The 24230-nt window shown below is 45.3% G+C and overlaps 1 protein-coding gene across 1 annotated transcript in view; it reads right to left on the bottom strand.

Annotated features, from left to right (window-relative positions):
* Positions 1-10453: 10453 nt before the first annotated feature.
* The window catches only part of NVL (nuclear VCP like), a 77448-nt gene continuing 63671 nt past the window's right edge, over positions 10454-24230 (bottom strand). Inside the window, exons 22-23 of the mRNA XM_045010817.1 lie at positions 19077-19147; positions 10454-11573 (exon numbers count right to left, since the gene is read on the bottom strand). Of these exons, the coding sequence (XP_044866752.1) occupies positions 11529-11573; positions 19077-19147 (116 nt within the window). The 3' untranslated portion in view covers positions 10454-11528. The remainder of the gene's footprint in view (positions 11574-19076; positions 19148-24230) is intronic.

Raw genomic sequence — 24230 nt, 5'->3', positions numbered from 1 at the left:
AAGTGATTTTATTAAATACAAAAAGTAGGATTTCAGTGGTTCCAGGTGATAACAGACAGAACAAAGCGAATTACCAAGCAAAATAAAATAAAACAGGCAAGTCTAAACCTAATACAGTAAGAAGCTGAATACAGATAAAAATCTCACTCTCAGAGATGTTCCAATAAGCCTCTTTTACAGACTAGCCTCCTTCTAGTCTGGGTCCAGAAATCACTCACTCTCCCGTGGTTACTGTCCTTTGTTCCAGTTTCCTTCAGATATCCTTTGGGGGTGGAGAGGCTCTCTCTTGAGCCAACTGAAGACAAAATGGAGGGGGTCTCCCAGGGGTTTAAATAGACTCTCTCTTGTGGGTGGACACCCCTCCCTCCCCCTGTGTAGAATCCCAGCTACAAGATGGAGTTTTGGAGTCACATGGGCAAGTCACATGTCCATGCATGACTGAGTTCCTTACCAGCCAAGCCACATTCCTAGGAACGCTAAGATGTGGATTGGCGTCTCCAAGTTCATTGACAATTAAGTGTTTCTCGATTGGGCACTTACTGAGAATAGTCTTAAAAATTAAACAATTCAGCCAATATTCATAACTTCGAGTACACAAATGACACATGCATACAAATAGGATGAATATATTCAGTAGATCATAACCTTTACAGAGATGTGTTACATAGCATATGTAGCATAAAACATATTCCAGTTATGTCATATATATTCATAAGCATATTCCCATAAAGCATTATGGGGTGCAACATCACAGGCACATCCTCCCTACATGGTATTTTTTCCAGACAAGATTACGCACCCAAAATTCATACCTAAGGGCTTGTCTACACTGGCACGTTACAGCGCTGAAAGTTGTAGTGCTTGGGGTGTTTTGTCACACCCCTGAGCGAGGAAGTTGCAGCGCTGTAATGTGCCAGTGTAGCCGTGCTCCCAGCGCTGGTAGCTGTTTCCTTCATGGAGGTGGGTTTTTTATAGCGCTGGGAGAGCTGGTGCCATGACTACACAGCCATGTTAAAGCGCTGCCGTAGCAGCACTTTAACGTTGCTAGTGAAGATGTGTCCTTAGATAACCTCAGTTTCACATTAGTCAAGTTGATTCACCTTTCAATATTCTACCCCCAGCCTCACCAAGACAATAGGGATGCTATACTACATACCCAAGATGTCAGGAGAACCCTAGCCTTCTACCTGGACAGGACAAAGGCATTCAGGAAGTCCACATGGCTTTTCCTCTCCATGGCGTAAAGATCCAAGGGCTCAGCAATATCAGCCCAAAGACTTTCCAAGTGGGTCTCAAACTGTATCAAACATTGCTACCAAGTTTGCAGTGTGACCCCTCCACATGCTATTCATACGCACGCCACAAGGTCAATCTCATCAGTCACCTTCTTTAAGAATATCCCTATCACAGAGCTTTAGAGTGGCAAGCTGGGTATCAGTTCACACTTTTGCAAAATACTATGCGATCACTATGGACTCTGCCTCTGATGCCATCTTCAGCTCCCTGGTATGGTCATCTGTAACTGACCTGACTCAAAAGTCCCAGCCCTCCAGAAAGGGTACTGCTTGGGATTCACCTACAGTGGAGCACCCACAGGGACACTACTCAAAGAAGAAGTTACTCACCTTGTGCAGTAACGATTGTTCTTCAAGATGCGTCTCCCCTATGGGTTCTCCACAACCTCCCTCTTCCCCCCCACATCAGAGTTCTTGTCAATGATTCTGCAGTAGAGAAGGTGGTACTGAGGGGAGTTAGCCCATGTGCACTGACTAGCTTTGTGCAGATTCCTATGTACATGCAAGGCCAAAACATTGGAGGACTTGTCTTTCTCTGCATAGACTTAAAATGTCGGAGCACTTTGGCCGTTGCCCTCAACCCAGATGCCCTACTTTTATGTAGAAACTGTCTGGTGTTTGGCTGTCAGCTTCCAGCCCCCAATTACCTTTGTTTTAGCAGTGATATCATTTGTAAAAGGCCCTGGCAAGATGGGGCCCTCTGCAAATGCAAAATACTGCCTTGCATCCACTATTTTTTTTCTTCTTCTTTTCTTTCTCCAAGTGCTTGTCTACATGTCTTCCACTCTGTGTGCTCATCTACCCGATGCCCTCAAGATCAGAATCTTTTGGCCAGCACGATCCAGTGGGACCACACCTTTGCCTTGAGTGCCCTTGTTCACCTCCTATTGAGGGCATAAAGGGTAGAGCAAGGACAACGAACGCTCGGTTCTGTTTTTCCCCACCCATGGCTAAGAAACGGAACAAAGAGAAGTAGCCCTGTGTTCAGAACCTGAGGTCCTTTAACTATATATGTTACCCTCTTAGTTTCAGTTCAGGTGAACTCTTTTCCAGTTATTTGTTTAGCAGGTGTTCAGCTTTCTGGGTGAACAAAAATCACCCAGATTTAACAATTGTTCTTCATATTAAAGTAGTTTAACCCTCTCAGTAATGAGTATTCAAAATGTTTGTTGGGTGTTGGCAAAAGGGTGTTGGCAAAAGAGTAATATTGTTTGTTTTCTAAACAAACCTTAGTGAGGAAAGGTCTTAAAACTTTTTCTTTACGATAAATCAGTGAGACCTTACTCAGACCTGGGCAAACAAGACCTTTCTGGCTTCAAGCAGTCCTCTAAAAATGGCCCAGCAAGTACTAGTTCTTTGATAAACTTCAGGGCACAAGAGCAAACTATCCCACTGCGTAGGAAAGATAGGAAGTATGGCAAGAGACCACCCTGGCTTAACCAGGAGATCTTCAATGATCTAAAACTCAAAAAAGTCCTACAAAAAGTGGAAACTCAGTCAAATTACAAAGGATGAATATAAACAAACAACACAAGTATGTAGGGACAAAATTAGAAAAGCGAAGGCACAAAACAAGATCAAACTAGCTAGGGACATAAACGGAAACAAGAAAACATTCTACAAATACATTAGAAGCAAGAGGAAGACCAAGGACAGAGTAGGCCTGTAAAGTTGTGTGGCCGAGGCTCAACCCTCCCTGGGGAGGAAGGGAGCCACACCAGCCTGCTGCCCTTAGTCAGGTTCTGCCCTGCTTCTTCAAGGCTGAGCAACAATGCACAAAGTCAGTTAGGGGCTCAGGCCCTCTGGTGCAGGGGCTGAGCAACAATACAAGTTAGTATATAGGCCCAGGCCCTGGATCAGGGCGGGGCAACAACAGTCAGGGCTCAGGCCCCTAGGCCTGAGCGTTGGGGAGAGGGGGAGACTGCCACCCGTGAGTGGGGTGGCGGGAGGGGGGGGGACGCAGGCCCACCCACTCCACTGCGTCCCAGCCTGGGGCCCTAGCAGCGGCTATCACCGCTGACGGTCAGTGGGGATCCTGACTGCAACACACTGACATGGGTACCGGTAGATCTGCAGCCTGACTGGGGTTGGCTGCCCCCGGGCCACTTCCAATTTCCCCCTCTGGGCCTACCTGGTCTGTGGCGTCAGCTCCCGGGAAGTCCCATAGCATGGGTTCTTTGCAGCCGGGGCTGGAGGGTAGATCCGGCAGTTCCTCCAGGAAGTCCAGCCAGGCTTGCTCCGGGGGTTCCTCAGGGTAACAGCAAGGGAGAGGGGGAGTCTCCAGTGGCTCCTCCTCATAGCTGGCGCAGGGAAGCTCTGGCGGCTCCTCCTCGTAGCTGGCGCAGGGAAGCTCTGGCGGCTCCTCCCAGTAGCAGGTGTGGGGAAGCTCCGGCCAGTCAGGGCAACTGCCCTGGGCTCCAGCGGCTTCCCAGTCCCGAGCCCTCTCTGGCAGGTCTGCTCCCGACAGTGGCTGGGCTCCCACTGAGCTCTGATGGCCGGCTTTTATGCTTCCAGGTCACCGCCTGACCCTCTGAGGGGCGGGCTCACTGCTCTGTAGCCCCACCCCTTCCGGTGTCTGGCGGGGCTCGACCCTCCCTGGGGAGGAGGGGAGCCACACCGGCCTGCTACAAGGCCCATTACTCAGTGAGGGGGGAAAGACAATAACAGAAAACGTGGAAATGGCAGAGGTGCTTAATGACTTCTTTGTTTCAGTTTTCACCAAGAAGGTTGGTGGCGACTGGACATCTAACATAGTGAATGCCAGTGAAAATAAGGTAGGATCAGAGGCTAAAATAGGAAAAGAAGTCAAAAATTACTTAAACAAGTTAGATGTCTTCAAATCACCAGGGCCTGATGAAATGCATCCTAGAATACTCAAGGAGCTGACTGATGAATCTGAGCCATTAGCAATTATCTTTGAAAAGTCATGGAAGATGGGAGACATTCCAGAAGACTAAAAAAGGGCAAATATAGTACCTATCTATAAAAAGGGAAATAAAGACAACCCGGGAAATTACAGACCAGTCAGCTTAACTTCTGTACCTGGAAAGATAATGGAGCAAATAATTAAGCAATCAATTTGCAAATATCTAGATTCTAGAAGATAATAAGGTGATAAATAAAAGAGTCAGCATGGATTTGTCAAGAACAAATCGTGTTAAACCACCCTGATAGCTTTTTTTGTCAGGGTAACAAGCCTTGTGGATGGGGGGAAGCAGTAGATATGGTATATCTTGACTTTAGTAAGGCTTTTGATACCGTCTCGCATGCCCTTCTCATAAACTAGGGAAATACAACCTAGATGAAGCTACTATAAGGTGGGTGCATAACTGATTGGAAAATCATTCCCAGAGAGCAATCAGTGGTTCACAGTCATGCTGGAAGGGCATAACGAGTGGGGTCCCACAGGGATCAGTTCTGGGTCCAGTTCTGTTCAATATCTTCATCAGTGATTTAGATAATGGCATAGAGAGTACACTTATAAAGTTTGTGGATGATACCAAGCTGGGAGGGGTTGCAAGTGCTTTGGAGAATAGGATTAAAATTCAAAATGATCTGAAGTAAATAGGATGAAATTCAATAAGGACAAATGCAAAGTACTCCACTTAGTTGCACACATACAAAATGGGAAATGACTGCCTAGGAAGTGGATCACAAGCTAAATGTGAGTCAGAAGTGTAACGCTCTTGCAAAAAAAGCAAACATAATTCTGGGATGTATTAGCAGGAGTGTTGTAAGCAAGACATGAGAAGTAATTCTTCCACTCTACTCTGCGCCGATTAGGCCTCACCTGGAGTATTGTGTCCAGTTCTGGGCGCCATATTTCAGGAAAGATGTGGACAAATTGGAGAAAGCCCAGAGAAGAGCAACAGAAGTTATTAAAGGTCTAAAAAACAGGACCTATGAGGGAAGATAAAAAAAATTGGTTTCTTTAGTCGGGAGAAGAGAAGACTGAGAGGGGATATAACAGTTTTCAAATACATAAAATGTTGTTACAAGGAGGAGGGAGAAAAATTGTTGTTCTTAACCTCTGAGGATAGGACAAGAAGCAATGGGCTTAAATTGCAGCAAGAGCAGTTTAGGTTGGACATTAGGAAAAACTTCCTGACTGTCAGAGTGGTTAAGCACTGGAATAAATTGCCTAGGGAGGTTGTGGAATCTCCATCATTGGGGATTTTTAAGAGTAGGTTGGACAAACACCTGCCAGGGATGGTCTAGATAATACTTAGTCCTGCCTGGAGTGCGGGGGACTGGATTAGATGACCTCTCAAGGTCCCTTCCAGTTCTATGATTCTGTGATTCATCATCAAAACAATTATTGGATGCTCCTGTTAAGCAGGGCCAGCTCTAGGGGTGGGTGAGCTGGGTGGTCTGATGCATACTGGTTGTTTTTGCTCTGTAATTGCTGGGGTGGGAGCTCCAAAAAAGTTTTCCATGCTGGTCAGCAAAACAGCTAGGTTTCTAATCAAATTAATGTTACTCTTGATACTGATAGCTTCAGCTTACATTTCTGAGTGCCCTGAAAAAGACACTCACTTTCACCAGGCTGGGGTAGGGGTTTGGGAGGGGTGCAGGCTCTGGGATGGGGCCAAGGAGTTTGCAGTGTGGGAGAGGGCTCTGGGCTGAGCCTGGGGCAGGGGGTTGGGGTGCGGGAGGGGGCTCCAGGCTGGGGAAGAGTGTTGGGGTGCAGGAGGGGCTATGGGGTGCTGGCTCTGGGAGGGGTGTCAGGGCTGGTGCTTGGGGTGCAGGAAGTGAGTATGGGGTGCTGGCTCCAGGAGTGGGGTCAGGGCTGGGGTACAGGATGGGGCTCAGGGCTGGGGCACAGAAGAGGATATGGGGTGCTGGCTCCAGGAGGGGGCTTAGGGCTGGGGTGCAGGAGGGGGCTCAGGGCTGGGGCAGGGGGTTGGGGTGCAGGAGGGGGGTCAGGGCTGGGGTACAGGACGGGGCTCAGGGCTGGGGTACAGGAGAGGATATGGGGTGCTGGCTCCAGGAGGGGGCTCAGGGCTGGGGTGCAGGAGGGGGCTCAGGGCTGGGGCAGGGGGTTGGGGTGCAGGAGGGGGGTCAGGGCTGGGGTACAGGAGAGGATATGGGGTGCTGGCTCCAGGAGGGGGCTCAGGGCTGGGGTGCAGCCTCCTGCTAGGCAGCACTTACCTCTGGAGGCTCCCAGTCAGCAGCAGGTGCAGTGAGGCTAAGGCAGGCTCCCTGCCTACCCCAGCCCCACACTGCTCCCAGAAGGGGCCAACGCTCCCCTGCGGCCCCTGGGGGTGGCACGTGGCTCCATGTGCTGCCCCTCTCTTCAAGCACCACCCCTGCAGCTCTCCTGGCCAAGGGAGCTGCGGGGGCAGTACTTGCAGGCAGGAGCAGCATGCAGAGACCCCTGTCCCCTCAGGCTGGGAAAGGGGGGTGGGGTTTGGGAGGGGGCGCAGACTCTGGACTGGGGTGAGGGGTTCACAGTGTGGGAGGGGGTTCTGGGCTGAGCCTGGGGCAGGGGGTTGGGGTGCAGGATGGGTATAGGGTGCTGGATCTGGGACAGGGCTGGGGCAGTGTTGGGGTGCAAAAGGGGGTGCAGGGTGCAGGCTCTGGGAGGGAGTTTGGGTGCAGGAGAGGGCTCCAGGCTGGGGCAGGGGTACAGGAGCGGGTATGGGGCGCAGGCTCCGGGAGGGGGCTCAGGGCTGGGGCTCAGGGTGCGGCCTCCCATTGGGCCGCATTTACCTCCATTGGCTCTCGGTCAGCGGCAGGCACAGCGAGGGTAAGGCGGGCCTCTGCCTACCCGCCCCACACCACTCCCAGAAGGGGCCAATGCGCCCGTGGCCCCTGGAGGAGAGGTGGGGGGGGCACGTGGTGCTTGAAGGCAGGAGGAGCGCGCAAAGGGAGACCCCTGCCCCTCCACCCCTGGGGCCACGTTGGCTGCTTCTGGGAGTGGCTTGGGGCCAGGGTAGGGAGTCTGCCTTAGCAGCAGCCACGCTGTGCTGCCGAGATAGTGATTGACATGGAGATCCTCTAGGCTCGACCAGTTGATTGCGACTGACCAGTTGGTGACCACTGCTCTAAAGTCTAAAATGAATTAGATTAAAATCTGGCAATAGGTTTTGCCTTCGCAGTGCGCCACGCCCAAGAAGAAAATATTACAAAAGTTATTTCAAGTTGAAAAGACAGAGCTGTTCATTTGAGTATTTTAAATAGCAGAAAGAGGGAAGGTCATATGAGCTTAGCCAATTTTTGCTTTAGCTAGAAGATCTGGACTCCATGGTACCAGATGCCATGTAAACATTTCAAGACCTAGTAAAATTAAAAGTTACTCTAGAACCAGGAGGGAGTGTGCATGATTTATTTTACCCCTGCCAAGCACATGGGATTTGAGTGACTGATCTAGCTTATATAACTAGCTTTCCTAGCCCTGAGATGAATGCAGGTTGTGATTTGCCCCTTATGCTGGCCACAGCCTAGGTAGAATGAGTGTGTCAGTGTAGATTTCACAAGAGAGGAATACAGCAACATGTAGCTCCAGAAACATAACTATCATTGATTAAACTCAGCGCAAGTAGAGTCATTACTTTTCAAGTCAGAATATCTAAAATTATAATTTCACACCTATAAAGAAACCAAGTCTGGTGGGTTAGTTCCCATTTAGGAAGAGACAATTTAGAGTAGGTATAAACATCTGGTGAGTCACTTATGCCACAAAAATGGTATTACTAGTTGTATGTATATTCTTAATTTTGGAGATTAGCTCCCAATGTGTAGGATAAAATAGCCGCATGCAGTAAGCCTTTGAAAGGAGGACTATAAACACTAAATTTAGAATAATAAATTCAACTCAATGATAGGGTGGCCAATTGCATTTTCATCTTTGAACCTTAGCTCCAGCAATTAATAGGAATTTGGGAGTGACAGAGGGACAATTTAAAAAAATGGTTTGGCTACTTTTAATTGATTTATACAGTATGATACATTCATTGCTTAATACAGAAATGAATGAAAGTAAAGTCACTGCCAGAGTTGTTTTGCATTCTCTCTTTTTACAGCCAAAAAGTGAAGTGGGTAGTGTCATTAATACCCTCACAGCCAACACTGGCATGCACTTTCTTTGCAAGCAGTACTCAGCAACTGCTGGTCTCAAGCAATCAACTCTTTCCCATAGTACTGTAACCAGATGTTTCAGAGCTGCCTGTTTTGCTCCTGTTTCCTGCAAGGTTACACTGACAGAGCGAATACTGCTTTCTGTTCAGACAACTTGGAGCTAACTGGCATTCTGACTTTCACTCAGAAAAGAGCACATCTGCCAAATTCAGAGTCACCGTTTCCTTATAGCTAACCCCTTCTTTTTCTGCTCTTCCTGAGGTGGTTGGGGAAACAGAGCACCCATAATGTGCTATCAATTGTGCAGGGGAGAGGCCTATGAGATGTTTAATAAAAACAGTTTTATAGCTGCTCGTATGGAAATATTTACTGTTTTAGGATTCAGTGTTTTGGCAAGTAATTAAGAATCAGAAAAGCATTTATATTTACTGTGTGAGCCATAGTCACCTAATTCCCTTACCATGCATCTGATTTAGCAGTGATAACTGCTCAGGCAAAGGGAGAGGAAAGCATTTTTTTTTTTAAAAGTGACATTGTTCAAGGACAATAATTGGAAAGATGTTTGCTTAAAACATTTCTCCTTCTGAGCAACATGTCTCCCTTTTAAAAAGGGGATTTTTCAAAAAGTAGAAGAGAGCAGTTTTGTTATGTAAAAATCAATATCCTTTTAGTTTTCAGTAATCTCTTAGTATCTAGGGCTTGTGTACAAGACGACACTCAGGGAAGTTATGATGACTCAACTACAGCTGAGAAGTTAATGAGTGAGACACGGATATTAGAAACACAAGATGGGTGAGGTAATATATATATTTTTTAAATCAGACCTGAAGAGGAGCTCTGTGTAGCTCAAAAGTTTGTCCCTCTCACCAACAGAAGTTGGTCTCATAAAATATATTACCTCACCCACCTTGTCTCTCTAATAACCTGGGACCAACTTGGCTACAACACTGCAAACAATGTTAATATGTGTAAATTAACGTGCATTAAACCTGAGTGGACACACTCCTTCAGAAGTAAAGCAGCCTTAGCTGGTTGTAGCTTAATCCTCCCTTAGTTTAGCCCATGCATACATGGAAAGTTACTGTGCTGCAAACCAGGGTGTGAGTCTATAGTGATTGCTTGCTGCACAGTAATATCCCATGTGGACACTGCTACACCACAGTGAAAGTCCTGGAGCAGGTGTGGCCAACCTGTGACTCCAGAGCCACATGTAGCTCTTCAGAAGTTAATATGCGGCTCCTTGTATAGGCACCAACTCCAGAGCTGGAGCTACAGGCGCCAATTTTCCCAATGTGTGTGTGTGTGTGGGGGAGGGCTCGCTGCTCAACCCCTGGCTCTGCCACAAGCCCTGCCCCCACTCCACCCCTTCCTATCCCCTCTTCTGAGCCTGCTGTGCCCTCACTGTTCCCCCCCACAGCCTCCTGCATGTCACGAAACAGCTGATCAGGAGGTGCGGAGAGGAAGGGGGTGGTGCTGATTGGCGGAGCTGCCGGTGGTTGGTAGGTGCTGGGAGTGTGGAGAGAGCTGATGTGGGGCTGCTGACATATTACTGTGGCACTTTTGCAATGTACATTGGTAAACTCTGGTTCCTTCTCAGGCTCAGGTTGGCCACCCCTGTCCTGGAGTATGGCCCTGGCACTCAACATCCTGGCTTGCTGCACAGCAATATGGGGTGTAGACAAGCCCATATCTGTATTAGCTTCACATCTTTAGTTAATTCATCTTAACTTTCCTGAGTGTCTCTGTCTTCCATATTAGCTACTCAAATTAATACTCCCTCTTATACTTGTTTCAACTTGATCCTACAGGAAGGGAAGTTATGAGCCTTTGTTTCCGTAGAAAGCAGTCAGCTTTCTGGATTACAGCTTCCCAGCAGGAGCACAGCAAATAGCTTAGCTCAGCCTGGAAAATAAATGGTAATAAAATACAGCTCTTATCTCCCTGGAGTGTTTAAAAACCAAACATTGCAGCACCAAGAACCCAACCTGATTATAAGGAAAAATGAAACTGACTATGCTGATATAATGTACAAGCTAAGGAATGTGAAAAGACCAAAGAGCAGTTTGACAAGTTGGCTTTTTAAAAAGTTTGCTTTTAATAGGCTAAGATTCTCTTAGAAACATACTGTAAACACATATAGCAAAGTTCTTTAAATGACACATTTTTGAGAAAACTATTGAGATAATTTCAGCTGAGATATCTTGCTTGGCCCACGTTATAGCAATGAGAAAATTCTACTTCAGCGGATTTGTCAGAATATGCTAAATTCAGAGTGATTCAAAATCATGAAGAGAGCTGGTAACAATAAGGCATAGCATCTTCCACTTTTTCCTTCTATTTCTGATGTCACAATTTCTCCTCTCCTTGTTAAGAGGTACATGAACCCAGCTTATAAGCGCATTTGAGACAGTAAAATTATTGCTCTTTCAAGGTGGAGCCCTCCCCACACGCACTCTGGCAGCGGGCTGCAAACTTCCATTTCTTAATCCTTTGCACAAACCTTTACAATTAACTATCTTTCAGTATGAGGAGTTCCTCTTAATAAGATTAAAGGGAGGTTCTCAAGGGTTCTCAGTTATGATGGCACACACCCATCAAAACAGATTAGCCTCAAATTTGGCAAGGGCGGGGTTAAAAATGATGCAATAGCATGTGGCTCAACATCTTCTCAGCCCACTTACCTCAGTGTCTCTTCACAGAATGGAATGCTCTGAATAATAGGGCTCATCTTCTGAGAAGGTGCACGTCTCATGTACAACCGAAAATGAATTGTTTTAAAAGTCTAAGGTTTTGAAGGGATGCTCATTATAGCTTCTCTGCCTGTTAAATAGTTCATGAGTTAACAGAGCACTGAATTTTAGAAATTGTTCCTCTATGCCTAAGAGGTGTAGTTTTAAAATCAGAGGGTTGGTGATAAGCAGAACTAGGAAGTCTCCATCTTACATTTTACTCTGTTTAACAATCCCAACTTAACTATTGTCAGAGTGGTAATTAAAACATGGCAGATATCTTCAGAGGCAGCACTTAGTAAAAAGTCAAATGAAACCATGGTCAATTTCTGTTCCAGCTGGGTTTGAGGAGATCAGACGCTACCATTATGAGCCTCTTCAACAAAGCAGAATGATGGTTTCTTTCAGGAATTGGCCAACTCTATCATCTGCTCAGCGACTGACGCAGCTCTTCATACGTTGCTTGATCCTAACGATGCCAAGTTAGGTGGGGAAAAAGAAAAGATACTTCAGCACAGCGAGAATGCATGCTATGTTTAAAGGTGACTTTACACCCATTTTCCATTAGGAAAACTAAACAGAAATGATCTCTGTGCCTGGTGGCTAATATTTGGCTAAAATATTTACAAAAGGAAAAACAATGGGAGGCTAAAGAGTATCTCTTTTATGGGATTCGCTTAAGACAAGTCACCAACATTCTGTAATTATTAACAGAAGACTCTGTGTTGGCAGAGTTCTTCTATAAGAAGTATAAGACACTGCCATGCTTGTCTGAGACCATGTCTATGCACAGAACTGCACTGGTAAATTTAAGGTGTGATTTTTGAACCACTTTAGTTAAACTGGTGCAAAGCCCTGTGCAGATAGTGTCTTATTTTGCTTTAAGAGCAATTTACTTTGGTTTAGTTTATGCCTATTCCCAATCCTAAACTGAAATGACAGAGACCATGCACATAGGGTTTTACCCTGGTTTAATGAAATCTGATTTACATTACGGCTTAATTAAGCTAAATTTATCTTTCTTACACAGACTGCTCTTTTTCCTGGTCTTCTTCCACAAGATGGTGCAGGATGGGGGTGATGCAGCTAAATGTCTATATTATTTGCCAGATCAGACTTATCTGGCTGAGTGGGAGCAGCAGCTGGAATGGGGTGAGGAATCGAGGTTCAAAATGCACTTTTCACTCCAAAACACCCTCAGCCACCAGAGATCAGGTGCCCTAAACTATGAACAATTCAGCAGTTGTTTTATTGAATTATGTAACTCTACTACAGCATCACTTCACATTATCTGTGGTTGCACAGCAACTAGCCAAAATAATCCCATTCCAGTTTTTACCAGTGTAACAAGTAGGCAATTGTCTTACATGCTGCTTGGTCAAATATGTACTTCTCCAACCACTTGAATTCTTGCCTCTGGAGAGCACTTCTCAGAGCACAGAAAGTGTTTAGATAAAGACAACAGAAAGCAGATCACAAAATTTCTTCTTGCCAGAATCTCTTGTGCTGGCCCATCCCCCACACTAAAAGGAAAAGGAGCATTCACCCTGATACTGTCTTTTCAGAGGATTTGTTGGCTAACTGCCCAAGTGAACTTCAGGAAGGAACAAAGCTATAAGGTAAGATTTCTACACATCCAGGCTAGAAACAGAACTTTTTTTTAAAAATTAGTATTACCATCTCCAATATATTTCCCAGTTTTCTGCTGCAAGAATGGGACTCCTACTGCCATCGTGCCATGTTAAAGAGGGTTTTCTGATTTACAAACTGACCATCAGCCTAATTCAGCTATTTGAAGTTTAGCTCCTAGTGTATATAGAAAATAAATTATTTTCAACTAGTATGATTTAAAGGTGGAAGTCGAAACTGTAATTAAGCAGCTGTAACCAGGATTGAGGAGGAGAGCAGCCTCGTTTACTGAGCTGAGGAAGGAAGGAAGGAGTGCTGGAGCAGGAAGTGAGGCAAAAGTAGAGGGAATGGAGAAGAGTAAACTTAACTCCCACATTTAAAAACCCTGGGATAAAAGGTAAATAACCTGTCAAATCTGTGAAAGTACCATTTTCAGTCTAAAATAATTATTTTAAATCAGTACAGATATGCTAGGTGCATCCAGAGGCTAAGCACAAAGTCAGTTCTGCCATTCTCTAAACGCTGTTTACAGAGATGTTCTCATTCTGCATTAGGATGAAACCTAGGAGCCTTTCAAATTTTTTTCACAAAAAAATGAGCGTGCATAACAGAGCGACAGATTGATTCCAGTCCCTCTCCCCAGAATAGCCCACAACCAGTTGGTCAGGGCACCTACCTGCAATGGGAGAGATCCAGGTTCCAAGTCCCAGCTTCAATGAATATTTAATTATTTATACAAAGTAAAACAGCACCAATAGGAGAGACTGAGGCCTTGTCTACACTACAGGACTATTTCGAATCTACTTAATTCGAATTTGTGGATTCGACCTTAATAAGTCGAATTTGTATATCCATACTAAATACACAAATTCGAACTTCTGAGTCCACATTCACGGGGCCAGCTTCGACTTTGGAAGCGGTGCACTGTGGGAAGCTATCCCACAGTTCCCGCACTCCCCGCTGCCCATTGGAATTGTGGGATTTCCCCCCAATGCATGCTGGGGGGAAAAATGTGTCGTCATTGAACCGTCAATCCCGCCCTCCCTCTCTTCCTTGAAAGCGCCGGCGGGAAATCTGTTCGCGCCCTTCTCTGGTCGGTTACAGCGTGGACGCCACAGCACTGCGAGCATGGAGCCCGCTGCGATCATCGCTGCACTTATGGCCGTTGTCAACTCCTCGCACGTTATCGTCCACCTCTTCCACAGTCAGATGCTGAGAAACCGGGCGAGGAGGCTCCGGCAGCACGGTGAGGAGAGTGGCGCAGACCTCTCACAAAGCAGGGTACGCCGGGCAGTGGAGATCATGGTGGCAATGGGTCAAGTTCATGGTGTGGAACGGCGATTCTGGGCCCGGGAAACAAGCACAGACTGGTGGGACCGCATAGTGCTGCAGGTCTGGGATGACACAGAGTGGCTGCGAAACTTCAGGATGCGTAAGGGCACTTTCCTTGAACTGTGTGACTTGATGTCCCCTGCCCTGAAGCGCCAGGACACAAGGATGCGAGCAGCCCTGACTGTGCAGAAGCGAGTGGCCATAGCCCTCTGGAAACTTGCCACGCCAGACAGCTACCGGTCAGTAGCGAACCACTTTGGCGTGGGCAAATCTACCGTGGGGATTGCTGTCATTCAAGTAGCCCACGCAATCGTTGAGCAACTGCTCTCAAAGGTAGTGACTGTCGGAAATGTCCAGGTCATCATAGATGGCTTCGCCGCGATGGGATTCCCAAACTGCGGTGGGGCTATAGATGGGACTCACATCCCTATCCTGGCACCAGCCCACCAGGCCAGCGAGTACATTAACCGAAAGGGCTACTTTTCAATGGTGCTGCAAGCTGTGGTGGACCATAGGGGACGTTTTACCAACATCAACGTCGGGTGGGCGGGCAAGGTTCATGACGCGCGTGTGTTCAGGAACTCTGGTCTGTTTAGACGCCTCCAGGCAGGCACTTTCTTCCCGGACCACAAAATAACGGTTGGGGATGTGCAGATGCCTACAGTGATCCTCGGGGACCCGGCCTACCCGCTAATGCCCTGGCTCATGAAGCCCTATACAGGCGCCTTGGACACTGAAAAGGAACTCTTCAACTACCGGCTGAGCAAGTGCAGAATGGTGGTGGAGTGTGCTTTCGGACGTCTCAAGGGGAGATGGCGGAGCTTACTGACTCGCTCTGACATCAGCGAAAAGAATATCCCCGTAGTTATTGCTGCTTGCTGTGTGCTCCACAATCTCTGTGAGAGCAAGGGCGAGACCTTTTTGGCCGCTTGGGAGGTTGAGGCAAATCGCCTGGCTGCTGTTTACGATCAGCCAGACACCCGTGCTGAGAGAATATCCCAGCGGGAAGCGATATGCATTAGGGAGGCTTTGAAAGCGAGTTTCCTCGCAGAGCAGGGTAACCTGTGACTGTCCACTTGATTTTAAGAGAGCCTGATCATAAACCAAGTTTTCCCCACTTCCCAAGGACGTTTTAAAACTAAGGACATGTTTTAGTAATTAATAATAAATCTTTCGTTGACTTTGCATTTCTGTTTCTTCGTTGAAACATGGAAGCATTCTGTGCTGGTTAAGGTGTGCACTGATGGGTGGGTTTGCAGGAAGGGGCGAGGGGTGCCGTCCTTGGATAGGGGTTACCATGACGGCTGTGGGTTTGGGCGTTGGAAGGGGTGAGGGGTGTGGGGGAAGGGTGAGTATCTGCCCCTGGATGAGGTCTCTTTTTGGGGCTCGGGGCACCGGGGAGGATCGTGACTACGGTCCAAATGCATGTGAAGGGAAGCCTGCCTTTACATTCGGGGATGTCAGGCACCAGGACCCTACACATCAAGGAAAGACCCGGGGCAGCATACACCACACAGACTGTCCCTGGTGCCTAGTGACTGCAGTCTGTGTGTGCCCTGCAGTTGACCCTGCCCCCAAGTCTGTACCCTGGTAATGTGGGCTATGCACTGCAATTAAAAATCCCCCCCCCACACACAAAGTCTTCTGACACGAGAAACGTGACGGAAACAGAGAGTAACAGCAAACCGCTTTTAATAATGTTATACACAGTGGGGGGTTGAAACTTGGATTTGGGACTGGGTGATCCTGTAAGGGAAGAACTTCTACAGATTTACAGCGCGAGAGGTGTCTTGTACATTAGCGCTCTGCTGCGGTGCAGTGACAGTTCTCACGGCCCCTACCGCCCCTCCTTCTTGTCACTTTGGGTGAGGGGGGGACAGGACTTCTTGGCGTTGGAGGGCGGTTGCAGATGCACTGCAGGGGGGCTCTCTCCTCCTGCCTGCGGTCTTGCAGAACATCTACAAGGCGCCGGAGCGTGTCCGTTTGCTCCCTCATTAGACCAAGCAGCGTTTGAGTCGCCTGCTGGTCTTCCTGCCGCCACCTATCCTCCCGTTCCAGGTGTGTGCGATGCTGCTGACACAGGCTCTCCCTCGACTGTCTCTGCTCTGCCGCCTCCGCTCTGGAGCTGGCCATCAGTTCCTGGAACATGTCGTCCCTTGTCTTTTTCTTTCGGCGTCTAATCTGAGCCAGCCTCTGCGAGGGGGATGGCGGGGCAGTCCGTGAAGGAGCCGAAGCTGTGTGATGCGAAAAAGTAGGTGATTTCCTTGAACAAATACATGTTTGCCAACAGTAAACACAGTCTAGTCATTTTCAGTTAAGAAGACCGATCTGAGGACTATTGCTCCATTGCTGTTTGTGTAGACCTGCTGTTTGTTTAGTTTCATATTTAAAAATGTTTATATAGTATTTCTATTTTTTATATAAATCCCTGTTTCTTAAAAAAATAAATGTTTCCCTGTTTGTAGCACTTACCGCCTGATCCTTCCCCTGATTCCGAGTCCTGGTTAACGGGCGGGGACGGTTGGTAGGGGATCTCTGTGAGGGTGATGAAGAGATCCTGGCTGTCAGGGAAAGCGGGAGTGGGTTCGATGTCGCCTGCGCCGTCCTCTAAAGACCCTTCCTCATCTTCCCCATCGGCGAACAGGGAGGGGGAACTGTCCCGGTACACTATTCCGTCCTCGGAGTCCACCGTCACTGGTGGGGCACTGGTGGCAGACCCACCTAGAATGGCATGCAGTGCCTCGTAGAAGCAGCATGTCTGGGGCTGGGCTCCGGAGCGTCCGTTTGCTGCTCTGACTTTTTGATACCCTTGTCTTAGGTCCTTCACTTTCACGCGGCACTGCATCGCATCCCGGCTGTATCCTTTGTCTTTCATGGCTTTAGAGACCTTCTCGAAGGTCTTCGCGTTCCGCTTGTTGGAGCGCAGCTCTGAGAGCACAGACTCCTCGCCCCACACAGCGATCAGATCCTGGACTTCCCGGTCAGTCCATGCTGGGGACCTCTTTCTATTCTGGGATTGCCCGGACTCCTCTGCTGGAGAGCTCTGCATCGTTGCAGGTGCTGCGGAGCTCACCCCGATGTGCAACCAGAACGTCAGATTCAAACCGCCCAGACAGGAAAATGAATTCAAATTTTCGCGGGTCATTTCCTGTGTGGCTGGCCAGAGAATCCAAGCTCGGACTGCTGTCCAGAGCGTCAACAGAGTGGTGCACTGTGGGATAGCTCCCGGAGCTGCTAAGTTCGATTAGCATCCACACCAAGCCTAATTCGAGCTAGCAAGTGCGAATTTAGCGTTACTCCACCTGCCGGGGTGGAGTACCAAATTCGAACTAAAGAGCCCTCTAGTTCGAATTAAATGGCTTCCTGGTGTGGACGGTTGAGCGGTTAGTTCGAATTAACGCTGATAAATTCGAATTAAAGTCCTAGTGTAGACCAGGCCTGAGGGAGAATTGGAGAAGGGACTTGGAACCTGGGTCTCCCACATTTCAGGTGAGTGCCCTAATCAGTAGGCTATTGGGGCAAGTGTCTCTATGGAACCAGAAACTTCTTTAGGAGGGTTTCTTTTTAGGTCCAGCATGAAAGTTTCATCAAAGCTGATACATTCTTATAAAATGTCTTGGTTTTGATGACTCACTATTTTCCAGCACAAAAAAATGTTTAGTCAAAAAATTCCTAACCAGCTCTAATGAAATAAGTCTTGTCTATACTAACACTTAGTTCACAGCAAGCTAGGGTGTAAATCTACCCTGCACAAGCCTGCCACGCAACCGCCCTGCTTCAAAAGCATGAGGATTCATAATACATGTCACTTTAGCGTAGGCAGTGTAACTGCAGTTACTGGTCTTATTCTTACACACACGAATCTTTTAAAGTCTTACTCAAACCATTTACTTCCATATTATCCCGCATCAAGGAGTTCCACAGGTTAATACATATATTGACTACTGAAATTCATAGCTGAAAATGACATTTTTTCTTTGAGATAATATCCACCAGGAAAGGGATATCAGTGACCATGAGGTTATTAAGGATATTTATCTAATCATTTTACGCCCAGCACATTTTGAGTTTGAAGAAAGTAGAAGAACTGGCTAATTTATTTTTAGCTCATGTTCATACTATAGTGAAAGTGATATCAATGCTTCATGATTAAAGTCCATAAAGCCAGCAGACACGTGAAACTTTTCCAAGCCAGCAGACACGTGGAACCTTTCCATGAGAAGGCCCTAAAGCAATAAAGCTACTGTCTAAATTCCAAAGATTTCTCCTCTGGTCATCCTGCATGAAATTAACGTTGAGAAGTAATGATAGTAAATACTTAACACACTTACCGGCCATTCATCAAAAAGAGAATGGTTCATGATTTGACCTTCCAAACATATGATCAAATTATATGTTGACTTATAAAGTCATGAAAAGGCTGATAATCAGGAAGAAGAAAAAAAGAAATAGCTTTTTCTTAATACAGCTTCTTATCTCAAGACAAAGATGTTATCATTATATATTAAGCTGTACTGAACTTTCCCCCCTCCCCATTCAGTAGGTGCATGCATGGTGAAAGCAAAGTGTAATGCAGCCACAACACCATGGGCTGTGATCTCATCAGATCTCACAAGCTAAACAGTATCTTAAGAGTCAGTTCTTGGATCAAAAACGTCTTTGAAAAATCCAGGATGCTGCAGAAAATGATGTTAAGGAGGTACATCTCCCTGAGCCAGTACTGAACTCCCGCATCATCACTGTGGTGCTGGAAGGGCAGTAATCTTCGTGGATGACACTTAAAACAGAGGCCCTAGATGCTTGAGTTCATTTATGAAAAGTGCCATGAGATCTTTTAGAGAGTGTTAACCCAGATGCCCTGAACACAGGTTCAAACACAGTAAATATTTGTTGTCCTCAGTTCTTCCCACCAGTTTCCAGTAACTATAGAATTCTTCACTGCCTATCCTCAACTTGCTTTGTGTGATGTTAAACAATATTCACCAACCCACAATTTTATAGCTTCTCTTACCTTTCTTGATATAGATGATTTCACTTTCTTAAATGCTTCTTCAAAGTATTTTCGGCTAATCTTGATTTCTCCTTAAAAAGAACACCATACAATGGACTTAATGACTATGATTTACCCCCAATTCAGTATATAAAACACACACCCACACACTGCTTTCCAAGTAACTTCCAGACTGCCATTAGTGAAAATATCTCAAGCCTTTGCATTTCACTAACTGCTTTGTCTACTCTGTGCAACTGGCTGAGATCTGAGCCACAGGCTTGATGAACTCCTGAATTTCAATATCATGTCTAATGCAGACTCTGTGATCTTGAGCACGTCCCTTACCCTCTGTACATCAGTTACACCATCTGCAAAATGGGGATAATACCGACTTACCTCACAGGGTTGTTTTAGGTATCAGTGTTTGCAACTATAGATTAAGGGCTTGATTTTCAAAGTAATTGTAGCTCCCATCAAATTCAGCTAGAATTCAAGGTGCTCAACACTTCTGAAAACAAGTGACAAGTGAGCCCTGGTCTACAGCTAAAACTCAAGTCATCCTAGATACCTGACGCCTGGGTGTGAAAACTTCATACCCCTGAGACACATAGTTAAGCGGATCTAAGCCCACATCTACACTATCCGCCAGATCGGCGGGTAGTAATCAATGTATCGGGGATCGACGCCTGTACTCCACCTCAGCAGGAGGAGTCGACGGGGGAGCTGCGGCGGTAAGTCGAACTAAGATACTTCAGCGACAGTTGCGTATCTTAGATTGATTCCCCCTCCCTAGTGTAGACCAGCCCCCAGTCCCTGTATACACACCACTAGGTTGCTAGAAGAAAGAATTCTTCGACTGAGCTACAGCCTTTCGAGGGGATGGATTAACTGTACTGAGGGACAAAACCCTTACATTGCTGTAGCAAGCGTCTATGCCATAGGAGCACAGCTGCAGTGCCTTAGCTGTGCCACTATAGCCTCCATAGTGTGAACATACCCTGACTTGCTAAAGATCAAACAGGAAATCTATGACAGGACTAGCTTCAGAAGTAAGGGCTCTTCATTTTCAGTCCTATGCCCTCATCACATTACATATTATACACACATTGCTTTTATTTATTTATTTTTACATTTAGAAAAAAAATCTTTCATCATCATCCCAAGTATTCTACACGACCCCCAGGCAGTTCAGCTCACCCCAGCACCATATTGACATTGTTTGGCACTCTCCAGAGCCCAGGCAACTGCTTACCCATGTCATCACCTACCCAAACTTTCATAATCTGTATGCATGTCAGACTGTTTCTTTGTCCAGCACTTCCATCCAGTAATTACATGAATAAATCATTAGACTTAATTATTCTTGAACACAGCCTTTGAGATAACAGATCTATTGGGAAACTGAATTTCATTCCGTGTGTGTGTGTGTGTGTGTGTGTGTGTGTGTGTGTGTGTGTGTGTGTGTGTGTGTAAAAAACACAGAACTTGAACATCTAGTCCTGTCAATCCAGGACTTCTCATGAACATATTTAACCGCTGTGGGTTTATTTAATGTAAGTCAGTAAAAAAAAATGCTAGTTAAAACTTTAGCCATCGCCAGAGCAAGATTCCACACAGATGGGCTCAGGTAATGATGATTTCTCTTCCAGAAAGAGAAAGTAAAATCTAGTTCAGCATTTCTCCTCATCACCCTCTTTTCCATACCACACAGACAAACATCTGGAAACTCCCTGTGACTGACTCAAAGAGTGTGATGGGGAACACACTATGAATTATCAAGAGATCTGTGAGCATTTCATGCTGAATGAATTCTAAGCCACGTCAGGTCCACAAGTCCAACAAGGAATAGTATAAGGAATAGTATAAACATCTCCAATTTATTGTGTTATTGTGACCCAAATGTTTACTTGAGCTAACAGAATAGCGTTTTCAACAGTTCAACAGGCCAGAATTCCCTTTCAATGGGTTTCAGGATCTATCTTCGCAATCAAGACTATCTTAATGACAGCAGCAGGAACATTTGATAGGCACCTATAATAGCTTTAAAAAATAAATAAAATGCTAGAAATACAGATAATCAGATTAATATCTTAAAAAGTGGTCAACTAAGGTTTTACAACACTACAAACTGATATTTTTACTTTGAACTGGAGAAATCACCCCTAGGGCTTTATCTACATTAATTAAAACAACAAAATTTTCTCCACTTACTAACTGCACCACATTATAGCGATAGTGGGATTTTTTTAAATCCCCTAATGTAGACAAAGCATCTGTAGTAAACCTGAGGTCCAGCAAAAACAACTACGTACCTACATCTAACAGACATGTAACAGATGGCAGCTGCACTGTTTGATACATGCCCTTGTCTACAGTCAGAGATAAAGAGAGGCCTAAATCCCAAACTGGGAAAACAAGAGATCCAAAAAAAAAAAAAAAAGTGAATACTTTAATGCAAACAACAAAAATGGTAAAAGAATGCACTACTGGCTAGACACCACAGTTAGGACTGTGGCCCAACTGTGCTGTACAAAAACATAGTAAAAGACTTTCCTTATATTATAAAATCATCAGGGTGAAGAAAGTTAAAATGGCATAAGCTAAGGCATGAATTTAAACGGACCTAGTTATACTGGTATAAGCCTTCCCATGCAGACATTCTTATTTCAGTATAAAAGGCCCTTTGGGGGTTAATCTTAAATCACTTGGGGAGGGGTTTAAGGAGTTTAGTAATGACTAATCTGAGATTGTCTTTAGAACTCTAGAACAAAAAAGGTAAACCAGGAACCAGGACAGTTTTGTTTTGTTTTTAACTTTTTAAAAAAAGTATCTGTTTTCTCACAGTCATCATTAAGCAGCTGAAGGTCCCAATAGACCCTACTATATTTTTATACTACTCATCACTATGGTATCTGGCCCACATTCAAACAATTATCTAATCTTGCATGTAAACTCCATGGGAAATATACCATCCTTGGTCTGATAGGTATTGGAGAATTATTGTCCTTGCCAAGATTTCACTGTGAAAGGCAGGGGAGAAAAGAGTTTGTGTCTGAGCTAGGGAGACTTGATTTATTGTCACCGAGATTATCATAATGCAATCAGACAAAATCAGACCTGCCCATTTAAACTGAATAGTTATGTATGTAGTTTTATTTTATTGAAGTTATTTCTTAATGTATCACTGGAGACAAAAGTGTCAAGATGATATGCCAACAAGAAAAATTTCTTCTCCATTGCTTATCGCTAGCCACACAGGTCATTTTTTTTTTTTTAAGAGCAAGAGAAATATTTAAGAAATGCTAAAGCATAAGTGTTACCTTATTCTCTTTCACAGCATACAGGTTAATGAAGGACAGAGAACACTGGGGACAGATCTCCCTCCCGCCTGACACCCCCCCAATGATTTCCCCCCACCCAAAACAGGTAGACAGGACAAATCCATTTTCTATTAGATCTTGAGATTAAATAAAATAAAGGCTGGATTTGCCTTTAAGGCTCAGCATTCCAGCATGGGTGCACAACCTTTGCAGCCCCAATACATCTGGAAGCACAACTACTGCTACACCCTTTTACAGGCCGTAGCCAGCGTTCCTTCTCAGGAGAGGCCTGCTTGGCTGACCAGCGCAGAAGGTATGTGGGCCATTCTGCTTTCCTTCTGAAGAGGGCAATGGGAGCTAGCCTCAAGCAGTCAAACTCCCTGGTGCAAAGACTGGCTCTCTATTGGGCTCCTGTGCAGGGGGCTCAAAGGGGATGTGTGTGGAAGTACTTTACACCTCCCTTTTTAAAGAGCTTTGAGATCTATTGATGAAGAGCTCTATATAAGACCAAGACAGGGATGGGCAACTTTAAGGTAGCAAAGGGCCACAAAATCCAAGAAAACTCTTTGGCAAGCCATACATTTTTTAAAAGCCACTATGAAGTTCATAAAGCAGAAGTGCTTCCTACAATACAGTATGTTAACATACAATTAACCGCGTGTTAACAGTGTAAAACCTCAGTATTCTCACATATAAAATCCCCTTAGTCCACAATCTTTAAGAGAAATACTAACATGCAGTTCTATTAACTTAGTATGACAGAAGGTGAGTGGCGCTAGACAGAAATTAGATTAGAAAAATGTCACAATTCATAGCCATTGAAACCACAGTATGGTTGTCAGATAGTGACCACATAGGGAATTTTTCATTTCAAATGTGAAGTTATCCTCAAAGATGTATTCTACCTGCCCCTAAGACCACCAAAAATTACACGTTATTTTAGGTCTTTGGAACTAAGATCTTCCAAAAAAGCTTAAAAATGCTTTTCACACAATCCTAGACTATATACTAAACAACTAGAGTTGCATAGTGCAGGAAAGGAAGCCAAAGGCTCTGTGGATCCAAAATGGCTTGAAGAGAGTCAGAATTCCATTTGAATTTTTATGACCCTATTATAATTACCTTGGGTATTACTTGTAATAGCAACAAAGTAAAAATGGAGGTTTTTTCCTCTACTGTCCTTGTGCATTTCACAGCACTTTATATATAACAAATTTCAGTTTCCCTCTTCAGTCCAATTAGTTTTCCCTGTTTGTGTGGGATTGCACAGCAAGAGGGGAGAGAAAAATATTTTTTTAAAATAGGAAAATGTGATTTTAAAACCACAAACATTGGTAAAGGGACTTATGGGCAGGTGCAGTACTTGCAACAACTTAACTCACTTTTGAAAAAGACCAGAATTCCAATTGATGGTGTCCCTTTAGTGACAGCTCTTCTATTTGTATTCTGAAAAAATTAAACTTTTATTTGGCCAGAACCAGTGAGAGATGAAAGGTATTCTGTTCTTCATGTCAATTGTATTTGAGAGCACACAGCATGTCATAGAATTGGGTTTTGCACAGAGGGAGGTTAAAATACAGTGTCCCACACAAACACACATCCATTCCCTGGGAAAAGCATAGTAATCAAAAATATTTTCCTGAGCCCAAAAAGGACACTTGTCTTCTCCCAAGATCAAACAATTTCTGACCCAAGTATTCACAATTACATGTGGGCAATTTGCATGTGCAAGTACCACATCTGCTCTCTCAAAATGGATAATCCTGCATGCAAGTGACCAGACAATTTCACCAAGTACCCTAGACGGACTGATTACAATAAATATTTGAACATTAGGTCTGCAACTCCATTC

Source organism: Mauremys mutica, chromosome 3 (genome assembly GCF_020497125.1).
Source record: "Mauremys mutica isolate MM-2020 ecotype Southern chromosome 3, ASM2049712v1, whole genome shotgun sequence".
Taxonomy (NCBI): Eukaryota; Metazoa; Chordata; order Testudines; family Geoemydidae; genus Mauremys; species Mauremys mutica.
Note: the sequence above shows the minus strand (reverse complement) of the source record. Positions and strands in the feature narration are given on the sequence as shown.